Here is a 17,327-nt window from a genome sequence, read left to right as displayed (position 1 = left end):
TTGACGTAAAATGGTTACAAATTTAATATTCAAAATATTGTCCATCGCTTACTACTACTTTTTCCCATCTTTCTGGCAATTCACGGATTCCCTTTGTGAAAAATTCGGTCGGTTTTGCCGCAATCCACGAATCGATCCATTTTTTGACTTCATCGTAATTACGGAAGTGCTGGTCAGCCAGGCCATGTTGCATCGATCGGAAGAGATAGTAATCGGATGGCGCAAGGTCTGGACTATACGGCGGGTGGGGTAGGACATCCCATTTGAGCGTTTCTAAGTATGTTTTGACCACTTGTGCAACATGTGGCCGAGCATTGTCATGTTGCAAAATAACTTTGTCGTGTCTATCGGCGTATTGCGGCCGTTTTTCTCGCAGTGCTCGGCTCAAACGCATCAATTGTCGTCGGTAGACATCCCCCGTAATCGTTTCATTCGGTTTCAGTAGCTCATAATACACAACACCCAGCTGGCCCCACCAGATACACAGCATAACCTTCAGGCCATGAATATTCTGCGCCGACGTCGATGTTGAAGCATGGCCAGGGTATCCATACGTTGCCCGACGTTTTGGATTGTCGTAATGGACCCACTTTTCATCGCCAGTCACAATTCGATGCAAAAAACCCTTTCTTTTGTGCCGTTGAAGCAGTTGTTCGCATGCCATAAAACGGCGTTCAACGTCTCTTGGCTTCAATTCATACGGCACCCAATGGCCTACCTTTCGGATCATTCCCATGGCTTTTAAACGTTTGGAAATGGTTGATTGATCAACTCCCAAAGTTTTTGCAACCTCTTCTTGCGTTTGAGCCGGATCTTGATCGAGCAATTCCTCCAATTCGGTATCCATGAACTTTGGCGGCGCACCCTCGCGTTCTTCGTCTTCCAAGCCAAAATCACCACTTTTAAAGCGTGCAAACCACTTCTGGCACGTTCGCTCAGATAGAGCATGCTCACCATAAACTTCCACCAAGATACGATGACTTTCGGCTGCTTTTTTCTTCATATTAAAATAATGAAGAAGAATTCCCCGCAAAAACACATTATTTGGCACGAAATTCGACATTTTCAAGTGTGGTAAAAATATTGTTGTTTACGCTTCAAATAAAAAACTTATACTGACGTTTGTGCCTTACGACAGTAGCTCTCCAATGAATGTTTGGAAATGTGGATCGATGGAATAATAATCAAGTTACGCCATCTGTTGTAAAACCGTAACGAACTTATTCATAGTCCTATTAAAAAATTCGTGAAATTTCGGTAAATTTTGTTTAAAATAAAAAGTAATTAGTTCTACTCTCAAGTTGTCCTCTAATACCGTACGCACGCTTTATATTATGATTTTATTCGATGAGAAATTTGCTTTCTACTCGAAACAAATGGAAATTTATACTATTTACTTAACCATGGAGAGCATTTACCTCCTCGGAGGGCTCAAAAACCTATTATCAGCCATAGCGAATGCCTTTCGTTCGGCTTGTAAAATATTTCCAGTTCAATGTTTATACTACTGTGGGCAAAAAGTAAGGTGAATTTGGTTGTAAAATGAAAAATATTTATTTATTTTTGTAAATCAATTTCATCCCCTTCAAAATAATCCCCTCTCGATGAAATACACTTATGCCAACTGTTTTTCCAATCCCCGAAACATGCCAAATAGTCCATTTCCGGTATAGCCATCAGCACCTTCTTCGATTCAGCTTTTATCTCCTCAATCGACTCGAAACGCGTTCCCCGGAGTGGTCTCTTGAGTTTTGGGAATAGCCAGAAGTCACACGGAGCCAAATCAGGCGAATACGGTGGTTGCGGAACGATATGCGTGGAATTTTTGGCGAAATGGTCACGAAGAACTAGTGCAGTGTGAGACGGTGCATTATCGTGATGCAAAAACCAAGATTTGTTGGCCCATAATTCTGGTCTTTTTAGACGAATTGCTCCACGTAAACGAAGCATAACGCTCAAATAATATTCCTTATTAACAGTTTGGCCAGGTGGAAGGAATTCATAGTGCACCACACCACGAAAATCGAAAAAAACTGTCATCATGACCTTTATTTTTGAACGACTTTGACGTGCTCTTTTCGGTCTGGCCTCGCCTTTAGCACGATATTCGCTTGATTGGTCGGTTTTTTCAGGGTCGTAAGCATAAATCCAAGTCTCATCTCCCGTAATGATGCATTTGAGCTTGTCCTGATAGTCTGAAAGCATTGTTTCACATACATCAACGCGTCGACTTTTTTCCAAGAAATTGAAAGTTTTCGGTACCAAACGAGATTTAACTTTTCGTAGGCCCAAATGGTCTTTCAAAATGGTTTTCACAGATCCTTCTGATATTCCGATCATATCAGTAAGGTCTTTAACAGTTAGCCGACGATTTTTGAGCACTAACTCCTTCACTTTATTGACGTGTTGGTCATCTGTTGACGTCGATGGTCGTCCGGAGCGCTCCAAGTCATAAACACGTTCTCGACCCTCTTTGAAGTCTTTGTACCACTTGTAAACATTTTTCTGCGACATGGTCGAATCACCAAATGCCTTCTGCAACATGCTAAACGTTTCCGCAGCCGAAATTTCATTCCGCAAACAAAATTTGATGGCACTTCTCTGCTCAATCAAATCAGACATTGTAAAAATCGAAAAATGCACTCTTGGTCGTTTGGTAAACACAGGCGTAAATATATTACTGATAATGACATTCACATGAAAGTTGGCCCAGATGTTATTAACAGTGCTGCCAACTCATGAAAGAAATAACTAGAGCGAAATTTTAATCCCGCGAAGTTTGACAAATAAATTCACCTTACTTTTTGGCCAAAGTTGTGTATTGTGTAAAGTAATAAATGGTTGACTTCTTTGTCGCAAATTTGACAGTTGGGTGTCGTCCGAGGACGCTTTTCTTTGTAAACAAATTATTTAAGTGAGTCCGCATGCTTCAGATGACCCCACATGGTGTCTAAGTTTTCAATTTTAGATTGTTGTAAATAGTACCAAAAAGAAAATAAAAAATTATAAAAATATTGATTCAAAATTTTCAGCTATTTAAAACAACAAAAACAAATAATTGGCACATTCCCCGTTTTGGGTGTTTGGCCAAGCTCTTTAACCTATTTGCGGTGTGCGTTTTGATGTTGTCCCACAAATGTTTTTTAAATAGTACAAAAAAAATTAAATATTGAAAAAAATAAATATTAAAAAAAAAAAAATTTATTAAACAAAAAATATTGTTTGAAAATTTGCAGCTATTCAAATTTCTCCATTAACAGCTTAGGACACAAATTGACTGAAAACTTATCGGTTATCGATTATCGATTATAGTTCTAACTAATCATACTTATCTTAGAGAATGCTCTCATTTTTACACACACACACATTCATATACAAATCTGCTTCCTCTCTATTTACTATTATTAATAATAAAATAATTTGCATCCATAAGCTAAACACAAACCATCTGAAGTACTCAAAGTTCCACGAACTTCAGTGAATTTGCGCCGATGCAAAATCATTGCTTGCAAAAAGCTCTTACACACAGAGCTTTAAAGCTGCCAGGACATGGGTAGGAATTCGCAGCAATTCAGTAGCAATTACTCCTTCGTTAAATACAAAACAAGTTGTCGGTGTGCACGCATAACGGCACCATTAACATTCGGTTGCGCCAGCAGCACCACTTTGCCTTCCCACACAGAAAGGCAAACAACGCCTGCATTGCTTTACTAATCGCATACTGCATTCAAGGTAAGCGTTGCAGTGTTTATAGTAGGATAATTCGGTTTAATTTTGGATTTTTTGTGAAATAGTTTACAAAATAATTTGGTGAACTTGACTAAAAAAGAACAAAAATAAAAATGCTTAGCTAGACAGCCTCGAAGAAAAATGTGTATTCAGTGCAAGTTTTCGTTTTTGGGATACAGAAGCCGAATCGGCCAAGTGACCGACTTGGATTATAACCCGAGGTCAATGAGAGGCAGACAATTGCAAGGGTGGAGCACCAACGACAACAACTGAAATTGTGTGAAGTGCAAACTTGTCAGTTCTATTGCAGCTGCATCAAAAGTGCCCATTATGGATTAGTAATGTTTTTAATAAAAGTACGAGAAAATAGCAGCTATTCATTTTGTATTTATTGGTTTATTCAGCACTTTCAACAATAGTTACTCAAAGGCTGCTAAGAAAATGTAAATTATTTATCAAGGCTGCTAATAGAGTTAACGATAATCATTAAACGAATTAAAAGTGAAAATAAAAGAGATTAGTAAATGCATTCGTAATTACAAAAAAAATGAACTATAATAAAATTCGTGTTCAAACTACACTCACACAAAGCGCTAAGTGGGATCGCCGTGATCCGTTGGCTTTGAATGACTACCATTCGTTAGGCCTGGGGCTAATATTTTCTTATAACCGCCGCCTCGACAGGCATTGGCAAGCTATTCAGAGTATTTCTGCAATAAAGAGATTTCATATAAAAAAAAGAGGTTTTCTGTAAAGTCGGTTTACTGAAGATAGTTGAACGTGACAACGTCATAAGAAAAGGAGAGGTTACATTTTTCAAAAGAAAATTTTAATTTTAATATATTTGTTTGATAGATATTTTGTATGGATATAGAGAAGGAGATAAATGGAATCGCAATGGAAATGACCAAGTTACGTTTATTTGTTCGCATAAATACAATTATGTAAATTTTTTTTTACAATGTAATATACATTGCGGTTCTGCAAAATGAGTCGTTGTTCGAAACAATTTAGAAAAAATTTTCATAAAATTCTTCGTTCAGAAAAAGATTTTAAATTTAAAAAATACTTGAATAAAATTTATTGTTTCAATTTCTCCCCAACTGTTTAATTATTGATTTTATTATTTTATAATAATACATTTTGTGTTGACATTATTTCTTTTAGTAAGTAAACTGAATAAAAGTTGTTGTTCAATTAGTTACTTTTTTTTTGCAAATTTAATTGTAATTTGTTGTAAATAACACACACACGCACACAAACCAAAATATAACAAAACACAACAAAACACAACACAACACAACATAACATAACATAACATAACATAACATAACATAACATAACATAACATAACATAACATAACATAACATAACATAACATAACATAACATAACATAACATAACATAACATAACATAACATAACATAACATAACATAACATAACATAACACATGTACAAATGCACACAACGAATTGGAGGAGAAGTTCAGTCAAATACAGAGTGTACGAGTACACCGTACCAAATCTAGAGGAATTGAGGAGAACTTGGGAGTAATACTAAATATGTAGTTTTTATTTTGAAGAAAATTTAATGAAACTTCACGAACTCTTTACGCAACATTAACTTAGTAACCTCACCTAATCTCGCCGAACTTAACTTATTATATTTATATACTCGTATGCCTACAAAATCACGCAATAAAACTTCCCTTATCTGCAATAACCTCCTCGATTCAGGTACGGAAACGATTGCATGGCCGAATTAAATGCTCGTTACTCATATTATCCATAACGGTATTAATTGCAGGCTTCAGAGAAGAAATGGTGTTATGCGGGTGCTTGTTGGTTTCACACTCAACTACATCCTAATTGTAATAAGCCAGAGAACTAAGGCGAGAGTTAGGCGTCCATAAGTTCGGTGTTATGTGCCCATGCAAATTTTCAGTCATTCAATCTTGAGTCACCATCGCTTTGTGTGAAGGAGTAGAGTCTTGCTGAAATATATTATATATGGGCTGTCACCGCGTACACTTTCAATCCAGTGTTTCGTCTCTAGAACCTCGATATATGCAGCAGAAATCACTCCAAAATACTGAGTAAAGGAGTGGTTTTTTTTTTTGGAGGTGGCAAAAAGCAATGAAAGCCGAAAAGTGTGAGACTTCTCTTTCGATTCACCCACTAAAAACCCACCTAACCCACCTGACTCGGATGGCCTTTCGGGCATTTTGCTGAAGAATTGCTTGTGTCTCGCTGAGCCTCTTACAATTATATTCAATAAATCGTTGTCCTCTGGTATTTTTGTTGACGACTGGAAATTTACTTCCATTACGCCTATATTTAAGAGTGGAAATAAAAACGATGTTAGCAATTACAGACCGATTTCGAAGCTTTCGTCTGTCTCAAAACTTTTTGAGATAACAGTAAATGATAAGTTATATTTTGCTGTCAAAGGCCTAATATCTACCAACCAACATGGTTTCGTTGCAAGTCGCTCCACTGTCACTAACTTGTCTATTTTCAATGATTACTGCATTTCAGCATTCCAGAACAGATCTCAAGTTGATGCAATTTATACAGACTTCTCTAAAGCGTTTGACAAAGTATCGCACCGAATACTCTTGTCGAAGCTTGCATCATTGGGTATACACTCCACTTTTTTGTCTTGGATCAAATCATATTTGTCCAACAGACACTGCGTTGTAGCCGTCGATAATACGACATCCCGTGCATTTATTGCATCCTCCGGTGTCCCACAGGGAAGTATTCTAGGACCCCTCCTCTTTATACTCTTTATTAACGATATTGGTTCTTGCTTTTCATTTGCAGAACACTTGTTGTATGCTGATGATCTTAAAATATTTGCGGTGATTAACAGTGTTAGGGACTCTGAAAAGTTGCAAACCGACTTGCACAATGTCCGGAACTGGTGCTATTTAAACCATCTGTCACTAAATATTAGCAAATGCTTTCACGTAAAATATGCTAAATCAAACAACACTTTGCATACTTCGTATAATATTGCTGGCTTACCCTTGCAATCCGTTGAGGAAATTAAAGACTTAGGCGTTATTTTCGACTCTAAGCTGAATTTCACCAGCCATGTTAACCACGTCATAAGACGATCATATGCGATGCTAGCATTCGTTCGCCGAAATTGTTCTGCATTTACCAACCCACACACTCTCAAAACATTGTATTGTGCTTTTGTTAGATCAAGATTAGAGTATGCCGCTATTATTTGGAGACCGTACCAAATAGGTCTGTCTAATCGGATTGAGAGAGTGCAGAAAGTCTTTCTTCGTTTTGCGCTCCGATCTTTAAACTTTTCTGAACCTGTACCATCGTACCGCTCTCGATGTTTACTAATTGACTTAAAACCACTTGATAGCAGACGGTCTATTCTATCGTGCTCATTTATTATTCGTATTATTTCTGGATCTATTGATTGTCCTTCCCTCTTAAGTAAAATTCAATTTAATATACCCAATATGAGGCTCCGACAGTACGAAACCTTTAAAATTGGCTTCTCGAGAACCAACTATGGGATGAATGCTCCGATTCCTAGGGCATGTTCAGATTTAAATATGTTTTTCAATTCTTCTGGTGCTGATTTTACATGGCCGTATGGCATCTTAGTCAATCATCTTAAATCGTTCTTTTCTTAGTAACTAATAAACTATTGTACATTAGCTTAATATAGTCTGTAAGAATGTATCCATTCAAAGACAATAAATAAATAAATAAATAAATAAATAAATAAAAAAAAAAAAAGGAGTGGTGTGGCATGACATATCCTTTGTTGCTCCCAGCAGCTAAAATCTAAAGAGTAGGTGGAAACTTTGTATGCTTGACAACAGGAACCTCTGCAGGATTAGAACTTAGCCATTTGTCATTCCGGCCTTTTTGTATTGGTCAAAATATTTTTCATCAGAAAAAAGAAACCAAAACATCTAAGTCATTTCAGGCTGTTTTTGTTTCGAAGGCGTTTTGATTGTTGTTGTTGTTGATGTTGTAGCAGCAAAAACATCCCCCATACATGTACGGGGAGTGTTGCTGGAGTGACAATCTCTGACCGGATATAAATCTGGGTTGTTCCGGTAATGTAAAACTGACGGTCGAGGAAGGAAGGCGTTTTGATCGGATAATTCGCTGTTCTCGCTTGCTCCGACATAAACCATCTTTCTGCGTATAATGTGGGATTTATACCGGAGCTCTTTATGGGCAATTCGACGGAAAAGACCCTCAGAAACAGTAAAGACTCTAAGTGGTGAATACTTCAATTGATTTTGAAGGGTCCTTGTCAATGATCGCTTTCACTTCTTGAATAAATTCAATAGATCGGGCAGTGTGCGAACGTTCCTCGTGTTTCTTGCATTTTCCAACAATTTTTGCTTCGCTGCCTGATGCATCCAATTTGCGATGAACTTTATGAACGAACGAACGGACGCACTTAAGAAAATTAGAAACTTCTTCGTCGGTGTGATTTGCATTTACAGCTACGATAACTGCAAATCCCTTCATTTCTTGAGTTAAGTTGTAGTCCTCCATGTCATATTTGAAAAAGCGCAAAAAGAAAAATAATGGATTCGTGATATAGTCACATATCGCATTTGTTACGTTAAAACGTAACAACTCAAAAAGAAAAGGAAAAGAGTAACCACTCAAAAATTTGTTATTTTAGCGCAACTACTAAACAAATAAGAATGAAACAACCGTTATATTGTTTCTAATGATATTTTCGTGCAATTACATATTTTTCCCCTTGTAATACCTATATTATTAATATTTACGGAAACAGTTTCTCGTCTCTACTGAAAATTTTCAGATTTTGAGTTGTTACGCTTTAACGTAACAAGTGCGATATATGCACTTCCTCAAATACCGTACGCACCCTGTACCTCACATACATTTGTAATTTGCATTTATAAATCTTCTCTACTCAGCGTTAAATATAAATGAAATTTGAAATATTCGATTGGAAAAAATTATTTTCTATTGTATTTATGTATGAAAACCTACGTGCTTAGAAAAAAGCATCTCTTTTATATGCAATGAAGCCCAATACAGATAATATTTCATTTATTGCCTTAATTTGCATTTACATACATTTGTTAATACTTTTATTCAATTCATTCGTCCTTTATTTTGTCCCTGCTCAGTGCCAACGGCAGAAAAAAAACCATTGAATACTTGATTGCAGGTCAAATAGAACTTTTTGTGTTGCTTCTTTCATAGCGCATAAGCAAATATGTTTTGTTACTGCACATCGCAATGGAAAATAATGTCAAATAAAAAGTGTGATAAAATGCAGCAAAAGTTACACACACACACACATTTTGCTGCTACATAACAGCAAACAAGTGCACATTGAACTTGATGAGCTGTAGCAGCAGCCGCCACTTTTACGCCTAGTCATTTCCCCACTATCCCCATGACAGTGTGCTTGTTAGACTTCCACTGCCAACCTACCTTGCAATGGTGACACACTGGCAGCTATTGAAGTACCTTTGCACCACCCGCTGATTACCTTCCTCTCGGTCTTCATATTTAATCACTTATTGTTTTGCGCCTTTACTTTCTTGCTTTGTTTTGTTGTTGTTTCTTTTTTTCCATCTTCCATTTCCCTTTCGAAATAGAAAGCTTTACCCAGCTACATACATTTCTACGTGCAATACACAAACTTTGTCTCACATTTTCCTTGTTTGTATTTCAGTGTCAAGTCGTCAGTTGTCGGCCCATGCCCTGCGAGCGTATGTGTGTGTAGTTAGCACTGGGCAGCATTGGCGTATACGCAACATAACATAATTGGCGGTGCGCATATCTACGAGTACATAAAACATTTACACGTACGCGGAAATTACATTTGTTAGACATTGAAGATGGCTTGTCCGTTCTTTCGACGCAGCGATTCACTGTCGCGCCAGCCATCGGTTTGTGCAGAAACGACTAACAACACTTGGCTGTTGGAGGATGAGGAGCAACCAGATGATGCGTTGACCCTGACGCATTTGCAAATGGCCATACAGCTGCTCACAGCACCATCGGTAAGTGAAAGGGGAAAGATGTAGTTATAAAAAATAAAGAATGGCTGCAGGGTGAGCACTTAGCAGTCACTTTTACAATAGCAACTTAAATTGAGCGGCAGAAAATACGTAACTGCGTAGATTGAGATGGGGAACGAAGTTATTCGGCAGTCAATTAGCTGAATATTTACAATAAAATTGCGGATAAGTAACAGTGTTGTAGCACTGCGGTAAGCATTGCCTTGAGTGTCTCGAACAAACTGAAATAAATTTGTGTGTATTAAAAGTTTGCCATAAAGAATATTATCCCTTTGCACTTAAGGCCGTTTACTCGCGGACTAATTAGCAGTTCGAAGCGTTTCGTAGCGCTTTTGTTGAATTTCTTACCACTAACTTAAAATGATTACACCCATTAAGTAACACATAAAACTTTTATATTTTAATATATATTTACGAAGATAATTTCTTAAACATTAGTCTTTGTAATTTTTGTTTGTATGATAGTTGTATGCCTATAAATAGTTTACACAGCACAAGGGGAATTTATTACAGATAATGGCATCCGCAGATACGATAAAATATACCTGTATTTTGTTTTTGCTTTTTGAATTCCAACACGTCAAAATCAGAATACGCTTCTCCACATTTTCCATATCCCCTCCAGGAAAGTCAAAAAATGGTTGTTGTTGTTGTTTTAACATTAGTAGAAGCCCCGTCAGTGTAGGGTATAACACCGGTCGTCTTCGTCTGGCTCATTTAAAGGTAGGCCCAGGAAACATGCTGTTTCGACGGGTTGGGTCCAGAGGGAGAGGGGTGTTAGATGAGTAGGTTTTAGAGGGTATGTGAAAAGGTGGTTAGTGTCGTGTGGGGTATCTTCACATGCCGGGCATATGTTTGGTATGTCGGGGTCAATTCTGGGTAGGTAGGACCTTAACCTGCTACAGTATCCAGAACGTAGTTGTGCCGGTGTTACTCGTGTCTCACGGGGAAGCTGGAGCTCTTCATCTGCAATAGGTGGTGGTTGGTCCCCGATTACGGCATTCAGTGGACGGGAGCTTAAGAAGGTGGTGACGGTCTCCCGGTGAATTCCATTTGTTGACTGTTTAAATACTGTCTGGTTCAGTAGATTTCTGTCAGTTTTGTCCTGGATCTCGTCGGCATAGTTCGGCATAAAGTGTCTCCTGACGTGCCTAGCAGGCGGCTCTGGCTCAAACAGGTGTCTGCAAGGGTGAAAAGTACGGTAGCACCCCATTACAGGGAGCATTTGTGCCTCATTGTGAAGGTGTTGAATAGGGGACATCAGGAGGCAACCGGTCGCTGTTCGAATGGCAGTATTTTGGCATGTCTGTTGCTTTATCTAATTGCCTTAAATGTCGATAACAACATTTCTTTGTTTATGCCCCAAGTGCTGCCGGTAAGCGACTTAAGGACCTTGTTGCGATTTTGGTCCTTAGTGGCAATTGCGGTAAATTAGACACTGTTGAAGGACCCGGAAAGGAGCCAAACTGCTCCGGGCGTACGATGTTCTTGACAGCAAAAAGCAATTTGTCCGGGATGATGCATTCAAAAAGCTTTGCAGTGGCGGAAAGCTTTGAAATAGGCCTGTAGTTACTAATATCGTTTTTATTACCTCTCTTGAAGATGGGTGAAATGAAAGTCAATTTCCAGGCATCAACAAAAGTACCTGATGTTAGTGATTTGTTAAAGATTAACAACAGAGGGTGTATTAAAGAATCAAAGTGCTTGAATAGCATCGCAGACAAACCATCAACAACAGTGTTTGAAGAAGATTTAAGTCGAGTAATGGCTCTAAAGACATCTTCAGTGGACAATACTCGCTTGCCGAAGTCAATAGATGGTTGTATAGGGTGGGCCATGTAAAATTAGGTTTTTGAATCGGCTATAAAAAACAAACTAATCAATATTTTTTCAATTTTTTTTTTTATATTGAAGATTGAACATTGTCATTTATGAATAAAAAATAATATCGTTCAAATGACTGCCACAACTGGCTTCACAGTAGGCCATTCGATCAACCCATCTTTTAAACACATTTTCTATTGTTAGGGCTCCAATTTCATGAATGGCAACTTCGATTTCGTCTTTTAAAGCATCAATCGTCTCTGGATGGTTCGCATAGCATTTGTCCTTAACGGCTCACCACAAAAAATAGTCCAACGGGCTTAAGCCACAGCTCCGAGGCGGCCAATTGATATCGGAATTTGTGTGTAACTTTGGCAGTGTGACAAGTTGCACCGTCCTGTTGAAACCAAATGTCGTCCATGTCATCCTCTTCATCCCCAAATCCGACAATTTTGCTTATTGACGTAGCCACCGATGTGAAAATCAGAAAAGAAGAAGAAGACTCACCACTTCGGAAATAGGTTTTCAATATTTCCTAATTTTGTTCAAGCGTATAGCGTCCCATTTCGTAAATTATTAAGTAAATTATGAACACATTTGACATGTCATTTGTGTTACCATTCTCAAAAAAATAGGTGGTTCAAAAAGCAAACGCTATATGGCCCACCCTGTATATCGAAGAAAACATTTTCCTCACTGTCAGAGGCCGATGCAAAATTGGACTTAAAGAACTCAGCTATGAGATTAGCGGCATCAACTGGAGTATTAGCAGCTTTGCCACCGAAAAAAAGAGCGGACAGAATATTGGAAACAGATATCTTCGAATTTACAAATTCCAAAACGCTTCTGGATTAGATTTTAAACTTTCTTCGAATCTAAGAACGTGGTTTCTGTGTAAAAATTTGTCCAAACAGACGTGTTTTTAACGTCATACTTTTTATGCAGAGCAAAGAAATTGAAATTTGTTTTTTAAATTTTTTGAATTTACGGAGAAATTTGTTTCTACGACAACAAAAACCATATATAGTAAACTAAAGTTTCGAACTTTGTATAAAACTTGTAAAAATTCGACGAATTTTCATCAGAGTCTCAGACTTTTTACTTCGAATTTTTAGAAAAATTTCGGTTATCTAGTTTTATAGATTATTCAATTTTGGTATAATAAAATGCAAGTTTTAAGTACATTCAAAATTACACTAATTTTTGACAATTTTTTTTTAGTAAGCGGTCTTGCGCATTTTCTCTATTCGACACAATTTTCTTATATGGGAAAAACATCCTATACCGTCAGCAGAAAAAATTGTCAAAAATCAACTCAATTTTTGAACTGCTTGTATTTTGTATTGTAGTGTATCAAAATTCAATAATCTACAAAACTGCGTACTTGAAATTTTTCTATAAATTCCTAGTAAAACTTGTGAAATTTTGCTGAACATTTGCAGAATTTTTATAAATTTTGTGATAAGTTCGAAACTTTAGTTTATATAAATTTATATAAATTTTTAATAAAAATTAGTATAAATGGAATTGCCTTATTTCTCGTGCAATAGTGAAATCATAATTTGGAAAAGTGAAATATATCTATTTCAAACTAATACATACTCGCATTTATATGTGAGTAGCTGCTTAGAGTTTCCCACTGAAATATGCCATAAATTGACAACTGCGAATTGCCTAACTATTTTTGATATCTGCCCAATAATATAAAACTTCTCTTTGCATCATACGAATATTTCAGAATGCCGATCTCAATACCGCTGTTACAGCGCTCATCGCCAAGTACAGCCATAGTTGGCCGAAGATTTCAAAGTTGTGAGTAAAATGAATCCTTAACTCAAATCAGCTAACATTTATTTACAAAATTTTCTTCATTCACTTTTTTAGGCGCATTGATTTGGACACTCTGAAAAGTGTTCCCAACTATGATTACTTAACCGACATTCAGGAAATATTGTTGGAAATGGATGAATCGAGCGCCAGTGAAATTCTGGTGTTGCTCGGCGAGGAGCTGATCACTTCGTGCTGCACTGGCATTATAGAGCGCGCTTTTCGTTGCCTCGGCACTGACCTGCAAGAGTTTCTCGGTTCGTTGGATGGCGTTTACGATGTGCTCAAGCTGCAAGAGGTAAAATATTCATTTTGTAAAATATTTAATATTAATTGCAGGTAAGTTTTCTTTAATATTGATCGATATTTATGTGCGTGTAAATGATGAGCAATATTTTGTTCGGATTAGGCAAAAATAAAACCGCAAAGTGCATTCTTCAAAGAACATTAGAAAGCTTTGCAACATGAAATATGAAGCACCTCCATACAATTTCTATATTTGTAAGTTATTTAATTAATTTTATTAATAAATTTTGCTGCACGAGTATTATTTACATCTAATCTATTTGATAGTACAAAATCTCAACGGAGGCGCAATGTAGTCACGTGAACGTAACTGCTATATTTTTCGGTTGTTCATTCCAAATTTAAAAGGTTATCAGTCTTTTGACCTCAACTGGTACATACTTTTGTTTTTTACTTCTTAGTATGTCTCTGTCGCAAGGTGGTATTAGCTCACAAATATAAGTTCTCTTAGTGAGGTTAAAGCACGTGAGCCCTACTCAGGGCAGGGTTGGGAAAAATATCGCATTTTATTGAGAAAATAAAAACCAAAAACATGTTTTAAACACTTTTATTGGGTATGGGAATAAGTTTCTGTCATTTCTTAGCCAACATTACGAATTATTTAAACAATTAATATGAAGCATGTGCCATTGGAAATTACAACTTTACTCCATCTTTCAGCAGCATATGGATTCCTCTGACAAAAAGTTCGAGTTCTTTTGACTTCATCCATTCATTGAGCCAGTTTGCGATGCTCTCCTAAGAAGTAAACCGCTCTCCAATAAGTCTGACTGCATTGATCGGAGCAGATGGCAATCTAAAGGTGCAATGCCTGACAAATACGGTGGGTGGGACAAGATTTCCCAATTCAATCCCACTAAATATATCTGCACCGATTGGCTTGGCGTTATCATGCACCAAAATCAGTTTGTCGTGTTTACCGTCAAATTCCGGCCGCTTTTCTTTGAGAGCTCGATCCAGTGATAGTTCTAGATGGTTTAAAGAGTTCATAATATATGACACCCTTCTGATTCCACCAGATGCAAAACATAACCTTTGAAGCAGGAATATTTTTTCGCTGTGGATGGACCTGGTTCACTTGACAGGCTCCAACATTTTCGGCGCTTAGGGTTATCAGAATACATCCATTTTTCATCGCCAATGATGATGCGATGCAAAAAACCTTCGCTTTTCTGCCGTTCAAAAAGCATCTCCCACGGCACCGAACGTCCCTCAATATCCCTCTCCTTCAATTGATGTGGCACCCAGTTACCTGCTTTCTGGAACAATCCCATCGCGCACAAACGTTTATCCAAAGCTTTAGACGTATCATCAAGTGTTCGACAAGCGTCTTCATCCCTTCATCTAATAATTGTTATAGTTGAGTATTTTTTTCGGATCCCCTTCGGTCGTTCGATCTTTATCACTCACAAGGAATTTCTACTTTGGAAGCGTCGAAACCACTCTTTACAAGTTGTACTTGATGGAACAGGATTAGTAAATATGGATCAATATACGACACGTTTCAGGTGCACTATTCTTTAAAAGGTAATAACAAAGCATGGCTTCCCGCAAATGCTGTTTTTTGGGACGAACGTAAACATTTTGACGTCAGATAGAAAAGGATCTTTACGCTTCAAACGAATGTCAACTACTGCGGCTGAGACCTCACATATACACCTTCACTATTATGTGATTATAATATACACACTATTACTAGAGCAAGCACAAAAATAGGCCTAGCAGTGACATCTCTTTTACGAGGTCGGAAACTTATTCCCATACCCAATAATTATAAAATTCTTGCGAAGTTAAGGGTGAATAGAGTTCATGAAAGATCTATTAGAAATTAAAAATATGGGCAGACTTCGTTAAATGCCACAGAAAAAAGCTATGAATTGCTTTCTTAAATAACCCATTAAAAATCAGTAGGTAGTCATGTGACGTCCAGTTTGAAGTCCAATGTTTTTTATACTACTTAAAAAAGTGTAATTTAAAAAAAACTAAAGTCTTCTGTCTACAATATCTTATAAATTATGGATCATAATATAATTATTTTTAAATGAATAAAATATATCAATAAAAAATATTTTTGCATTAACGTTGCCGTTGGTCTGCACTTGGCGAGTGCTCCAAAGTAAAAGAACGAGTTTTCTTCATGCGCTCTTCTTTGAACGGAGCCCGTTAAGTGCTTACAATGAAATTACACTGCTCCCATGTGTGGTGTTTTTTTTAATTAAGTGGCCGAGCTCCTCCTCCTATTTTTTGAAGTGCAAACTTCTTTAGAATCGTTGGGAGTGATTTGAGACTCGATGAAACGAAAAAGCGACACTACGAAGCGTTATATGTTGATATACGTATATGTGTGTGGCTGCGTACTGCTGAGCCACGCTAGTATAGTGAGTATAGTATTGTATATGTATGTTTGTATGTATGCTAGTACGTGTGTGTGCGTATTACGGAGCCACGGTGAGCGAGAAGGCATTATGTATACCTATACTACACTACCTAATACGTGCTTAGACCAAGCGTCCTACGAATGTTTGTGTGTATGTTAGTATTGTAAGTCTGTGTAATATACGCGTTACGACGCTCATAATAGCAAGCGCGTGTGCTGTATTGCGCCCGTATTTTTATATTCGTAAATATAATATTTTCATTTTTAAATATTTACCGCAATTGCAGGCGGTGTTGCAATATACCACAATCAAAATGACGGTGCTCGTATTGTAACTCCACAGATAGATCTGAATGCACAGCAACTAGAATCACTGTCTGTTCAGCTCTCTAAAGTGGGAGAAATATGTGCATGCGAAACCAGATTGAGCAATGGAAAAACAGTTTTAATTGTGGCAATTTATATTTCACCGAATCAATCAATAAATAGCATCACGGAATTCATTCACGAAAATTTAATAAAGTATACACCAGAAGTATCGCGGATACTTAGAAAAGATTACGATAAAGTTCCAATGATTTTAAGTGGCGATTTTTACGTAAATTTTGCATTGGACACAGCGGTTCCTTTAATTGACTCTCGCAATACAACATTAAATTTAGAAATGTGTAACAATCGCACTGAATCGACAACACGATCAAAAACAACAATTGACGCGGTATTTGAAAGATATGTTGACAAAATCGAAACTAAAGCATTTGTATCATATTCTAGCTATCATAAGCCACTCGTATCATTTGTTGAAATTGAAAACATTGAGGATGAATAATAATAAAATGAAGAAAATAAAATATGAACTTTATAGCAATATTATAATGAACCTATAATTATCCCGCTCCTAATGCTGCTTTCGTCTCATTCTCTCTCAGTTTGTTTTACGGAAGGTTTCACTTCTATCGAGTCTAACCGTTAGGCTGGTATTTTTGTTTTGTGTGTTCTGAGCGATTTCTCGAATTCTGGCCCAAAAATATTTACCATTAAAGCGTAATTTCATATGTAATATTATTGTCATCATAATCGTTTGGCTTCTTGTGAGCTTTGTTGCCGCTTCTTTCCAGTTCTTTAGATGAAGCAGGGCTTCCTTCTATAATATTATGCATTAAAAGTTGTTTGGTAAATTACTTGTAGGTATATATTCTGAA

The 17,327-nt window shown here is 37.1% G+C and overlaps 1 protein-coding gene across 1 annotated transcript in view; it reads left to right on the top strand.

Annotated features, from left to right (window-relative positions):
* The first annotated feature begins 3,586 nt into the window (after window positions 1-3,586).
* Window positions 3,587-17,327, top strand: part of LOC128855734 (head-specific guanylate cyclase) — a 28,378-nt gene continuing 14,637 nt past the window's right edge. Inside the window, exons 1-4 of the mRNA XM_054090888.1 lie at window positions 3,587-3,732; window positions 9,443-9,773; window positions 13,354-13,427; window positions 13,500-13,740. Of these exons, the coding sequence (XP_053946863.1) occupies window positions 9,609-9,773; window positions 13,354-13,427; window positions 13,500-13,740 (480 nt within the window). The 5' untranslated portion in view covers window positions 3,587-3,732; window positions 9,443-9,608. The remainder of the gene's footprint in view (window positions 3,733-9,442; window positions 9,774-13,353; window positions 13,428-13,499; window positions 13,741-17,327) is intronic.

Source organism: Anastrepha ludens, chromosome 2 (genome assembly GCF_028408465.1).
Source record: "Anastrepha ludens isolate Willacy chromosome 2, idAnaLude1.1, whole genome shotgun sequence".
NCBI classification, from domain to species: Eukaryota; Metazoa; Arthropoda; class Insecta; order Diptera; family Tephritidae; genus Anastrepha; species Anastrepha ludens.
This window is presented reverse-complemented; position numbering and strand designations above follow the sequence as displayed.